The 12,436-nt window shown below is 35.3% G+C and overlaps 1 protein-coding gene across 1 annotated transcript; it reads right to left on the reverse strand.

Moving 5' to 3' along the window:
- Positions 1 to 2,704: 2,704 nt before the first annotated feature.
- On the reverse strand, positions 2,705 to 4,045 carry LOC149812832 (RTF2 RING-finger protein). Its single transcript, XM_089992153.1, has one exon. The coding sequence runs from the start codon at positions 3,968 to 3,970 to the stop codon at positions 2,852 to 2,854; it is 1,119 nt and encodes a 372-aa protein (XP_089848279.1). The 5' UTR covers positions 3,971 to 4,045; the 3' UTR covers positions 2,705 to 2,851.
- Between the last annotated feature and the right edge of the window lie 8,391 nt (positions 4,046 to 12,436).

The following is a 12,436-nucleotide window of genomic DNA, read 5'->3' on the forward strand; positions in this document are numbered from 1 at the left end:
GGTTAAATTCATTTAATATTAAACACAACTAGCTTAATGTTAGATTAACCATTATATATATATATATATATATATATATATATATATATATATATATATATATATATATATATAATGTGTTCCTTAAAGCCCCTTTTTCGTTAGGTTTCATTAGGCTCCTTTAAAAATTATAGTTTTAATTATTTTTCTCATGTCTAACACCGCAGATGTGATATATAGGTTTTGTTTAGTGGGAACCAGCTTTTAGATCGAATCTAACCTGTATACAGGCTTTTAATGTGTTCCTTAAGCCCCCTTTTTCTTTAGGTTTCATTAGGCTCCTTTAAAAATTATAGTTTTAATTATTTTTCTCATGTCTAACACCGTAGATGTGTTATATAGGTTTTGTTTAGTGGGAACCAGCTTTTAGATCGCCCCAATCTAACCTGTATACAGGTTTTTCCGGTGATCCAAAATCAATGGCTATAAAAGGTATCAATTTTGTCGGGCTCATAAAATCATGTTTTTTCATCGAAAAAACATGATTTAAGAGTCGATTCTCACTATATCGATCATGCTAAACACATCTAACGGTTCAGATCTATCGTAAAACACTTAAGACCTATAAGGCAGAAAGAGAAATGGGCCTAATCTATGTAACACAGACTCTTCTAACAGGGCATCGCACCCACGTCGCACCCAGGCGGGTGCGACACTTGGACATAGCTTCCTTTGTTTTAAGTGAAGTCAACCACACTTAGGTTTATTTTTATCCAAAAGTAGATTCAGTTAACAAAAGTCCATTTTTATCTATATTATATATATATATATACATAAATGGATACAAATACATGTAATGTTAACTTAAAACTGTTAAAATAATATATATATACCCTCCCTGCACCCAAGTTTTTTTAAAGTGCCCCATCAGTACCCGCACCTATGTGACATAAGGCCTAATATATTCAGTCATCTCTCTCTCTCTCTCTCTCTCTCTCTCTCTCTCTCTATATATATATATATATATATATATATATATATATATATATATATATATATATATATATATATGTAATGCCTGCTTTAGGCCCCTTCAAAAATCATAGTTTTAACTATTTTTTATCACATCTAACACCATAGATGTGATCTAAAGTTTTGTTAAGTGGGAAGTGGCTTTTGGATCGCCAAAATCCAACCTGTATACAAGTTTTTCTGGTGATCCAAAATCAATTGCTATGAAGGTACCAGTTTTTCCTGGCTAAAAAAAAAACATGTTTTTTGTCGAAAAAACATGATCCAAGAGTTGATTCCCACTAAATCGAGCATCATAAACACATTTAACGTTTCAAATCTATCATAAAACACTTAAAACCTATGGGGCAAAAAGAGAAATGGGGCCTAATATGCTCTCTCTCTCTCTCTCTCTCTCTCTCTCTCTCTCTCTCTCTCTCTCTATATATATATATATATATATATATATATATATATATAGAGAGAGAGAGAGAGAGAGAGAGAGAGGTGAACATATTTCATATTTCATGCAATTCACGTATTATCATTCATGATTCCATAAGTAGAAAGGAGAGTGAATAGATTTTTTACACAGGTGATGATTGTAAAATAGAATCAAACCTACAATTCATGGTTGTCGTGGAAGTAGAATAACATCCAAGTAAGCACTTAAGAGGGCCAATGGATTGCTCATGACTGATGCAAGCAAGCTAAAATTCAAGTTCCTTTCCTGACGTGCACGACCTTTTTTCAATTAATAAGCAAGAATTATGGAACTAAACCACAACACGTTCTCACTCATAATAGATGTCAAGATTTACACCCAAATTTTAACAGGCAGTTAGAAACTTAGAAGTTCCTAAGATGCTTTCAGGTTTCTAATAGAAATGATCTATTGATTCAGCTGCTTATATTTTAACAACTGAATGCGTTCTTGAAACCTCTAAGCCAGAAACAGCAACAAATTCAAGGCTGCAGCCCACCCATCTGCAGGGAGGGTAGATGGGAATCACCAGGCACTTCTGTTGAAATACTGAATAAACAAATCACCAACTGTCGAAGCAAACAATTTTATTAGTGTTCCAAACAAACTTGCAAAGAAACTCAAAGGACCGACTGATAGAGCCACTATTGTATCCACACCATTCACCTCTGTTTATGCAAACCTGTAACCAAATTAGTGATGCCTTTCATAGACCTCAATTTAACTTGAACCAAGTTCTGGTCTCCAACAGAGCTGAACTCAGATTCTAGGTGAACCAAGCCAATTAATGTAGGTGGTCTGAGGGTTGCTTTCAAGGGAGACAGCTTCCTGACTATGAGGTTTGCTTAGATTTGGTGTGGGTACAATAGCCACACAAGGAGGACAGAGTTGAAGCCAACATTCTCCTTACTCCAGGCCCAACAATGCTCTTAAGGTCCCTCTTGCATGCCATTCTTTTTGGCATTGGCTGTTAGGAAAAGCTGCTCAACTTCACCAGGAATAGAAGGCAGATATCCGCAATTAAAGAATCCAACAGAAGGGAAAATCTGCAACATACAGCCTATTTTGGTGTAGGGAATCAATTAAGGAGTTCCCATGATAAGTAAAATGGAAATTAGAAGCTCCACAGGACTATGTCAATATATTCATCCCATTTACCATGCAGTACTTGTATTTGGAGAGCTCAAACTACACTAAAGCTACAGAATAAGCAAAACTTTCCCATGAAAATTTAACCACAGAATCTAGAGAAAGATTTCATTCATTACCACCAAATACCTATTTTTACAATACGAATACAGCAATCAGAAAGAACTGGAAAAAACTTTAATTCAGACGAACATCCAACAATCACCTGTTCAGCTCTGTAGCAAGAATCTAGTTCCTACCAAGCGGAAGGGATCTGCAACTAAATGTCTCCTTGAAATTCGACTTCTTTGAAGATGTGAAAATGGACTCATAAATTTCCTTTGTTGCATTCGCAGGCGTTCTAATGACTGTTTTGGCTCGCTTTGTAGGCAAATCCAAACCCTTAACTGCATCTCCTGCAGGCACGATCTTCCCGTTCGCTTCAGCCCTCTTCTTGTTGGATGAAACCGGCAAAGAGCCATCTTTGCCACCAATATTCCGTACAGATTTCACCACATTCTCTACACCATTATTGCCCAACTCCCCATTTCTCCCCTTCTCCTTCTTTTCCCTTAATCTACTCTTTTCCTCTTCCATTCGTGACCTCAAAACCTTAATTTCACCTTCGTCCCCATTAATCACAATCTTGTCCGACTCAACAAACTCCCGACGGCAAACAAGGCACGACGTCGAGTGGACCTCCTTGATTGCCTTGGCACTGAGAACATGCCCGCAACCTCGGGGGGCGAAAAACTTATACTTCCCGTTGAATTCAAGACCGGAGATCGGGCACTGAAACCTAGTGTTGAAGGTCGAATCGTCAAACTCTACGCCCGGAATCTCCGTAAGATGGATCGTGATCATGTCCCTCAAACCCCTAATGTGATTGAACTCCTTCGGGAGCTTCTTCTCCAAGAGGGCCTCAACCAGAGGTTCCTTGTTGAACACGTTCCCAAGCTGATCGATCACGCACGGAGGCTTTAGGGGCTCGCCGGAGAGTCTGCAAGTGGTCCAATTCGACAGCCGAGTCTCGTTCGGATCAGCCTTATCCGGTTTCTTCGAAGCGTACATATTGAGGTAGCAATCCCGGGACTCGGCGCCGGTGGCACCGCCGTCTCCTCCGCCGCCGATAGCCCTGATCCGGAGAATCAAGGTCGAGAGCGGGCGGATGGAAGCGTCGGAGATTCGGGACGAATCGTTTAGCATTTTTCCATTGAACGAGAAGTAGAACGATTCTAGGGTTTCTGAAAAAGGGAGAAGAGAGAGTTTGAGATCTCGGAGAGTCTGGTTGGGGCTTACCTCGAGAGCTCGGCAATTGCGTCGGGGGAGCGAGGATTCGACGAAGATCTGGAAATTCCCCGACTCCATTTCTTCTAGGGTTTCGAATCGACGGAGGAGGATGGAAATTGGGTTTTCTTCGTCCGAAGAGAAAGAGACGAACGTAATCGATAGAGAGAGGGCGTTGAGTTGCCATTTGTAGGGTAGAGGGAGGAGAGAGTTTACGAAAATGCCCTTAACAGAGTGAAACCTTGTTCTCGGGAATTAATTCTCTGGTTGGATTTTTTTTGAAAAATCTCTTGAAATTATTGGCATATATAAAGTTCTAAAATATAACTGTGTTTTTTTTTTAAGCAAAGAAAACAAATTTATAAAACTCCAAACTCAAAAGACTCTAAAAATATGAAAACTTTAAATAATAAAATGTGTTTTTTATTGAATTGATATCGTGAAAAAAAGGACATTTTGTAAAAGTGATATTTCGAAAATATCATTTTATTTCAAGAATATCATGTTAAAATCGCAATATTGTTGAAGCATTGTGCAACATTTGTTACATAGGTTGACCCGGTTTTCCTAATTGGCTGAAGTTTGGCCTTTAGGATCACAAACTAGATCTGCAACAATATCGTGACATTCTCAAAAATTATAACGAAAAAAAGTTATATACTTTCTTTTTATAGATAAGCTCTTGGAAAGATTTTAGTTCTCCTTTTTATTTATTCTTACAAATTGAATATTTTTTTTGTTATATTTATTTAATTTGTTTGCCTTTGTTATGAGACATTTTCAATACATAGGATTGGGAAACAAGCTAAGCAGCTTGTGGCTCGGCTCATGTTCCGCTAATAAAGAGTTCGTTCAAACTCGGAAAATAGGCTCGACAAGGTGAATATGAAGTTATGAACAATAGGTACTCGACTCGAATTGACTTGAATATGCTCGTTGGGTAGTTAGAAAAAATGTTTTAGATATATTTTACATGTATTTTTTTTATAATCTTATTTCTTCAAGCTACAAAACAATGTTTTCTTTTTTGTATAAATAAGTCATCTCAAACTCATCTTGTTTAACTTGGGCTGATTATGTGCTTGAACTAGGCTCGGCTCACCCTATGAATGAGTCAAGCTTGAACACTTCAAGCTCTTCTTGTAAAGCTCATTTATGTTGCAACCCTACAAACATGATAATTTTGAAAAACTTCAAGATCTTCTGTTGGATTCTTAAATGATAAAATTGACATATTTTACTTTTATCCATATGAATTGAGGTAAATCTTGTTCTTGAAAAAACAAAACTATGAATCTTGTGATATTTATTGAGTTTATTGGCATAAAACCTCAAGTCTCATTTGCCCTCTTTTGTCATTAGGGTGTACAACCAGCTTTACCCTTGCTATAAATGACATGTACTTTGCGCTTCAAACTTGTGATGTGCTGTCAACGTGGTGAAATTAGGGATGGCAGTGGGGCGGGGCGGGGGACAAGGTCTCCACCCCCGCCCCGCCTCAAGATTTTATCCTCCGCCCCCGCCTCCATCCCGGGCGGGGAATGGATTTTATCCTCCATCCCCGTTTCATGTCCTCCATCCCCGATTCAAAGGTGGATGAGGCGGGGCGGGGTGGGGATATTGCGGGGAAAAGTGGTCGGGGCGGGGACGGGGCGGGGAAAAGTGCATGTCCATCCCCGCCTCCACCCCCGGACGGGGATGGATTTTAACCATCGTCCCCGCCTCCATCCCCGTTTCATACCCTTCATTCCTGGTCCAAACGGGGCGAGGCGGGGCCCGCTTTCCCCCGGTCCACTACCATCCCTAGGTGGAATTCACATATTACCCATATTAGATGAGCAGAACTCTTGTGGCTATTAAAAAGTGCTTTATTCATATTGAAAAAAATTTGTGCAAAGAATAGGTTATATTAAAAAAATATTGTAAGTTTGTTAAATCAGATGAAGGAGATTGTAAAAACTTGTTATTATGGAAGCAAAATAAAAAATAAATATCCAAGACTCGTTCTCACGATAGCCGCAGTATTGTTTCCTCCTTGATTATGGTTAAAAAGCTCCTAAACATGTGTACGACGTTTTGGATTCATGATAAATCGGATTGGTTGTTATGTGTATAGTTGCTTGATTGTCACCAAGTAGTACCATAGGGTGACGATGTTGAATACCAAGATTTGCCAATAAATATTTGACCCAAGTGATCCTGCAACTAAAGAAAGCCATCAGGTGGTATTATGCTTTTGTTGAGGAGCGAGTGACTATACACTATTTATTTAATTTCTAAGATATGGGGTTGTTTTCGATCATGCAGTAGCCTGAAGTGGATCTTCGGGTCATGGTACAAGAAGCCCAATCTGAATCACAAAAGCCGATGACATCTAACATGTTGGACGAGGCAATGAGGACTCCTTGTCCAGGAGTACCTTTGAGATAATGAAGTACCCTCAGTGTTGCTTACATATGTGGAATATGTGGTTGACTTGTGAATTGGCTCAAGATGTGGACAACAAATAGAATGTTGGGCCTTGTGATGGTTAAATAAACAAGCTGCTCAATCAAATGTTGATACTTGCTTGGATCTTTTAAACCAACACCATCTTCGTTTTTAAGTTTCAGTTATTGTTCCATAAGAAGGCTACATGGTTTGGCTCCCTGATAACTCATTTTTTCAAAATATCTAGAGCATATTCTCTTTGAGAGAGAAAGATATCTCGCTTGGACCTAACCACTTCGATTCTTAGAAAATATTTGAGATAACCAAGGTCTTTGATATGAAATTGATTGTTAATATGAGTTTTGAGCTCTTTGAAATGAATCATATCATCTCTAGCTATGATAATGTCATCGATGTATACAATATGTACATCTGACTTTGTTTTCCGATTATGGAAAACAATGAACATGTCTTTGATTAGGTAAAACCAACTTACTTCAAATATGTGGAGAGTTTGACAAACCAATTTATTAAAGATTGATTAAGTCCATAGAGAGACTTATTGAGGCGTCCAACACATTGTGCCTCCTTACTATAAAACCCGGGAGGCAATTGCATATAGGCCTTTTCATCTAACTCTGCATAAAAAAATACATTGTCGACATCAATTTGGTAGAGATGACAATTATGTATGGCAACAATAGCAAGAAGACAATGGACCATAACAAGTTTAGCTACGAATGCATGTCTCATTGTAATGAAGATCTTCAATTGGAGTGTACCTCTCTGCGACCAAGCACACTTTCAATCATTCAATTGAGCCATCAAATCTATATTTAATTTTATAGATCCACTTACATCTAATTAGTTGTTTCCCTTCAAGTAAATCCATCACTGACCAAGTGTTCTCTTCAAGTGCTCAGATTTTTGCAGCCATGACAACATGTCAAATATATTGGTGTTTCATAGCTTGGGAAAAGGTACGTGGTTCAGATTTTTAAGTGATAGAGGCTAGAAAAAGTCGACAGTTAGAACAATTATCGTATGCAAGGTGATGGCTAAGAGGGTGATGAGTGTTGGGAATGACATCATATGAATTATCTCATTGAAGTATAGGGGTTGCAGATTATCATCGATTTCAAGGATGTAAAGATTACCCTGCAGCCTACCTGCTCCAATCTTTATTTTCGAGTGCGAGTCTTGGAAAAAGCAAGGATCTTCTTTAAATATAACTTTACATTTTAAATCTGAATCAATTTGCTAACGAAGATAAGATTGAATTGAAATTGAGGAACATATAAAACATTAGACAAAGTGATTTTTGTGATAAAGTGACACTGCCAACGTGTGAGACGTGAGTAGAAGAACCATTTAGAAGGCCGGTGGGGGTATGAAGTAGTTACAAAAGATGTAATATTAGACAAAGAATTTGTCATATGGTCTGTGGCTCCTAAATCAATGATCCAAAATCAAAAAATCTAAATAAAAATACTGGGTTAATCTACACATCTTGGGCTTAATTTTATAATCTTGTTTTACCAAATTTAGATTCGTATTGAGGAAAAAATGTCCATCCTAACACAGCTCTAGTTTCAAGCTCTCATTACAGGACTGTTTCGACCTATCTTTTTTAAAGGTATGAAAGCCCAAACAAAATCACTCTGAATATTTTAAAACTTTTGGGTGAAGTCCAATATATAGTAAAAGACTGTGTAAAAAGGGTTTTTTCAAAAACATTTTTTATAAATTTAAAAAAAAAATCATCAATCAAATAAAAAATTTTGCAGTTTACAGATTATGGATTGAAACTCTGTTAGAATAGGGTTCAGTAGAAGATTTTTATTACTTTTCTGCTCATTATTTTTAAGATTGGTTTGTTGGGTTGTATTCTTGACAGGTAAAGACATCTACAGTAAAAATATGGTGATTTTATATGCTATCAAAAAATTTTGGTAGATTTTGCAATAACGGCTTATTAGGGAATAGAATTTCTTTGATGACTTGTACATGTGATTAGATAGTAACGTATTTGGATCTTATTGTTTTACTATTTTTCTGTCATATTTTTCATATTATCAGGGTTAAAACATCTTATTGAATCATGAATAAAGAACCAAACACTAGGGAAGAACTAAATTTGAACTTGTGCAAGTTGTAGTTAAAAGATAGTGTCAAAGATTGACTACTATGCAAATTAACTCTTTTGATTGATTCCAAAAAAGAGTATTTTCATTTATATGATTATGTTTAACATGTTTAGGTTGTTAAATAAGTGAAATCATGCTTGACTTAATAAAAATTGAATGGTTTGTATTTAAGAGAATCAGAACCCTGATTTCTCAAAAATCGATTTAGGGTTTTGGTTTTTTTCTTAAAATTTGATTCTTAAAAATGCACATGCTATTGAAATTTGATGTTTTTAAGATATTTGCAACATGAACTGAATTAAATTATGTGTAATTACCATGGGTAAGCATGGCTACAATTGAACATAATTAAAAACAAGTGAGCCTTCCAATTTGGGCTTATATGGGCATGAACCAGGAAAATCAAATTGTGTATTTTTGGTTATGGGTTAGTTGTAAGAAACTCATTGATTCAATTTGTAAACATGAATATTTTAATCAAGTTTGATATGATTTAATGTACTAAAAAATCAATCCATTAATCAGAGTCATGTCGATTTGTTCAATAAGGGTTTATGGGAGCTCTTATCGAGTTTCATGACTCTATTATGTTTTGATGTTTTTTTCAAAATTTTCATAAATTCAGTTTTGAATTATATCAGATCTGATATAAATATTTATGATAGAGATATAAGTGAATTAGATCATGATCGGTAAGTTATGATTTTGGTGTAAGGATGCTTTGTTTCTGATAAATAAGCTCCTATGCAAATTGTATTTGATATTTATGATCCAATCCATTTATGATAGCATAACTGTATTTATTTTCATGATAAATTGAGCATGATCATGATCTTATTTACAAAGAATGTAAAATATGAATATGTGCATGTTTGATGGCATTGTGATTTGGCAATACATGTTTTAGTTGTGCGGTTTCGGGCTACTCTAGCCATGGGACCTAAATAACTTGACTGATTTAGAACTATGGTTCATAGAATGATTTATATTTGTGATAATAATGTGTATTGAATTCTATTTATTGAAATTATGTGATATTGCGTGAATAAATTATTGGGTAGTATATTTACATGATCCATTATTTATGAGAATGCATGTAATGCTTTGAGATGCAGGACTTGTGAAATGCATGCAGGGTGATAGAAATCCCATAGGGTTGCATGGGCATTTGGGTGCTCAATAAAATGCTAATTTAATATTTCAAAGAGGAAACAATGAGATGACAATAATCTAGTCTAACTGGTAGATGCATTTACCCATAGCCTAATTAATAAGATAACCTTGAGTAGGATTTCAGGCATGCCTTTACCGAGGTATGCTGAACCAGAATGGTCCTTGGTCTACCTTAGAGAGGGTAAGTGGTATGAAACTCTCTGGGCTTTTTCTTTCTTGTTATGTTGTGAGGGGCAATGCCTCGACAATACCCTAGATCAGAGAATTTACGGGGGGACAGGACTGCCTCTTTTGTTCTAGGTGATTCCGTCCTTGGGTCTTCTACAGAAGTGAGTGGTCATGATCACCATATGACACGATGTCATTCCCCCAGACAAATTCTCTTAGAGCACGCCGCTACATCTCACAGTCTGACTCCTTTCCTGAGGGAAAGACTCAGTTAGTTACTAGTAAAATTAAAATACATAGTAAAACAAACATCTGAGTAGTCTAGTATGTTTCGTAGAGGGCCTACGCATACCCAATATGCTTTTTGGTAATCAAGTGAAACTTATGCATATTTTGAGAATTATGAATGCATAAACTTTACTGTTTAATTGTTTATTTGCATATTAAATGTTGAATTTTGTATACTATGATTGATACATGTTATGCAAGCTTGGTTTATTGTATATTTGTGTTATTTGTGTGAATCTTACTGAAACTCCTCAAAGTCTCATGCTTTAAAAATAAAATATTTTCAGGTAATATGTGATTTACAGAGCGAACACAGAATGTTGTGACTCTGTTGTGAGAGACAAATGATTTTGAGATCTCGGGAGCTATTTATCAAATTTTAATTTGATACTTATTTGACTATTTAATAGTCTATTTTTTAACAGTTGCTTGAATTATTTGTTAATTAGTTAGACTGTTTAATATTTTAATTAATTTCTTTTATGGATGGTTGAATGAAAGTATTTTTAAATATAATGCGTCTGAGAGGTTTAACAAAAAGATCCAACATGTTAAATTGATTTTAAATCAATATTTTTTGTTGTATTTACTCACGTAAATAAAGATATTTGAATTTTATCATTTGGGTCCTTTAAAAATTCAATAAAATCTCATCTGGGTTTTGGATCCATCTAGGATCCAAATCTACTTGCCATATCCAAATCCAAATACTGGATCCATATGATCTTGTTCAGATCCAAGATCTGTTTGGACCAAATCCATTCGAACTATATCATATTATCATATTTATTCTAAAAAAAATCACTTTTATTTATTTCAATAATTGCCAATTTTTTATAGGTTTTACAATGCATATGTGCATATTGATGTAACTTTTTTGATAAAGTGTTTTAAAAATATATTTTCAATGAAAACTTTTGTGCAAACCGTGCATCAAATAATAAAAATCAGTTCACACTAGTGGTGAAGTCTAGGTCGAACTCGGAGAATGGGATAAGTACTTTTATAGCCCACACATAACTACTTTGTTGCCTTGAAAATAAAAATTAATTAATTAACTAAGTAAATAAAAGAGTATTGCCCTCTGCGGAGGGCTTACAAATAATAATTGATGGTTTTATTACAGACCCAAATGAATTAATAAAATAAATCCTAATCTAAAAATAAAAGAAAAAGTCTTCAGTACTTGAGCTTTTTGACTCTTCCTTATGCTTTGGTTTTCTTATTTCTTTAGTTGTTTATTAGAGGGCTCCTTGAGGGGCTCTAAGGGGCCTGAAGTGTAACACTTCAATTTTTATAACCCGAAAATTATGAAAAAAAAAATTCAAATGTTTTTAAATATTTTAACAAATAACAGCGAAAAAATACATCGGGCCTAAAATTTGAAGTACTACTTCACTTAATCTTTTGCAATCATACAATTGTAAAATTTAAAGTTTTAATGAATAATTAATCATGCATAAAATGAAATCAAACATCAATAATCATTCACAATTAATTACAATTGTCTTTGAATTGAAATAACATCTAAATAAAATCAGAGTCCCAAAACATCTGTGAAGCACTACAAGAAAAATGCGGATTAGCGACGGATGTTGTCGCTAATTCGTCACAAATCCGTCGCTAATCTGCAATTCTTTGGTCACTAATTAGCGACAGAACTGATCTGTCGCTACTTCCATCGCTAATTTGTGATGGATTAGCGATGGCCATGATCCATCGCTAAATAAGCACGGATTTGGTTTTGCGACAGGTATATATCCATTGTTAATCCGTCGCTATTTTAGCGATGGATTACATTCCATCGCAAAACCAAATATTAGCGACGGATAATATCTATCGCTAATTCGTTGCAAAATTAAAAAAAAAAAAACTTTGAAATAAAAAAAAAATTAAAACAATTTGACACTTGTGCACATGTTAATTAAAAAACTAGAAAAGAGAACTGACAAACATTTTAATTACATAACTGCATCCAACATGATCTCTTTGTTGTTCACAAATGTTAAAACAAGTGCTTGAGAAAAGCAAATGATCTCACTTAAGAGGGTGAGATTGCATACTGCCAATGAGAAAACCACTTCTCAAAGGTGAGTTGTGTTCAAATCATCAAAGTAAGCGTGCTCCATTGCCTTCTTTGCAGAAATTCTTTTTAAGGGATCATATTGCAACATGTTTTGTAGATGTTAGAGCACATATGTAAGTTAAGGAGTTAACATGAACTTATTGATCTAAAAGAAAAAAAATGGAATGGGGCATAGAATACCCAGAGAAGATCCAGGCCAACAGGGTCAAGATCAAGAACTGTTGTTAATAAACTTTTTGGCTTCCATTGTGGGTA

The sequence above is a fragment of the Nuphar pumila genome, chromosome 16, assembly GCF_984573655.1.
Source record: "Nuphar pumila chromosome 16, dmNupPumi1.hap1.1, whole genome shotgun sequence".
Lineage (NCBI taxonomy): Eukaryota > Viridiplantae > Streptophyta > Magnoliopsida > Nymphaeales > Nymphaeaceae > Nuphar > Nuphar pumila.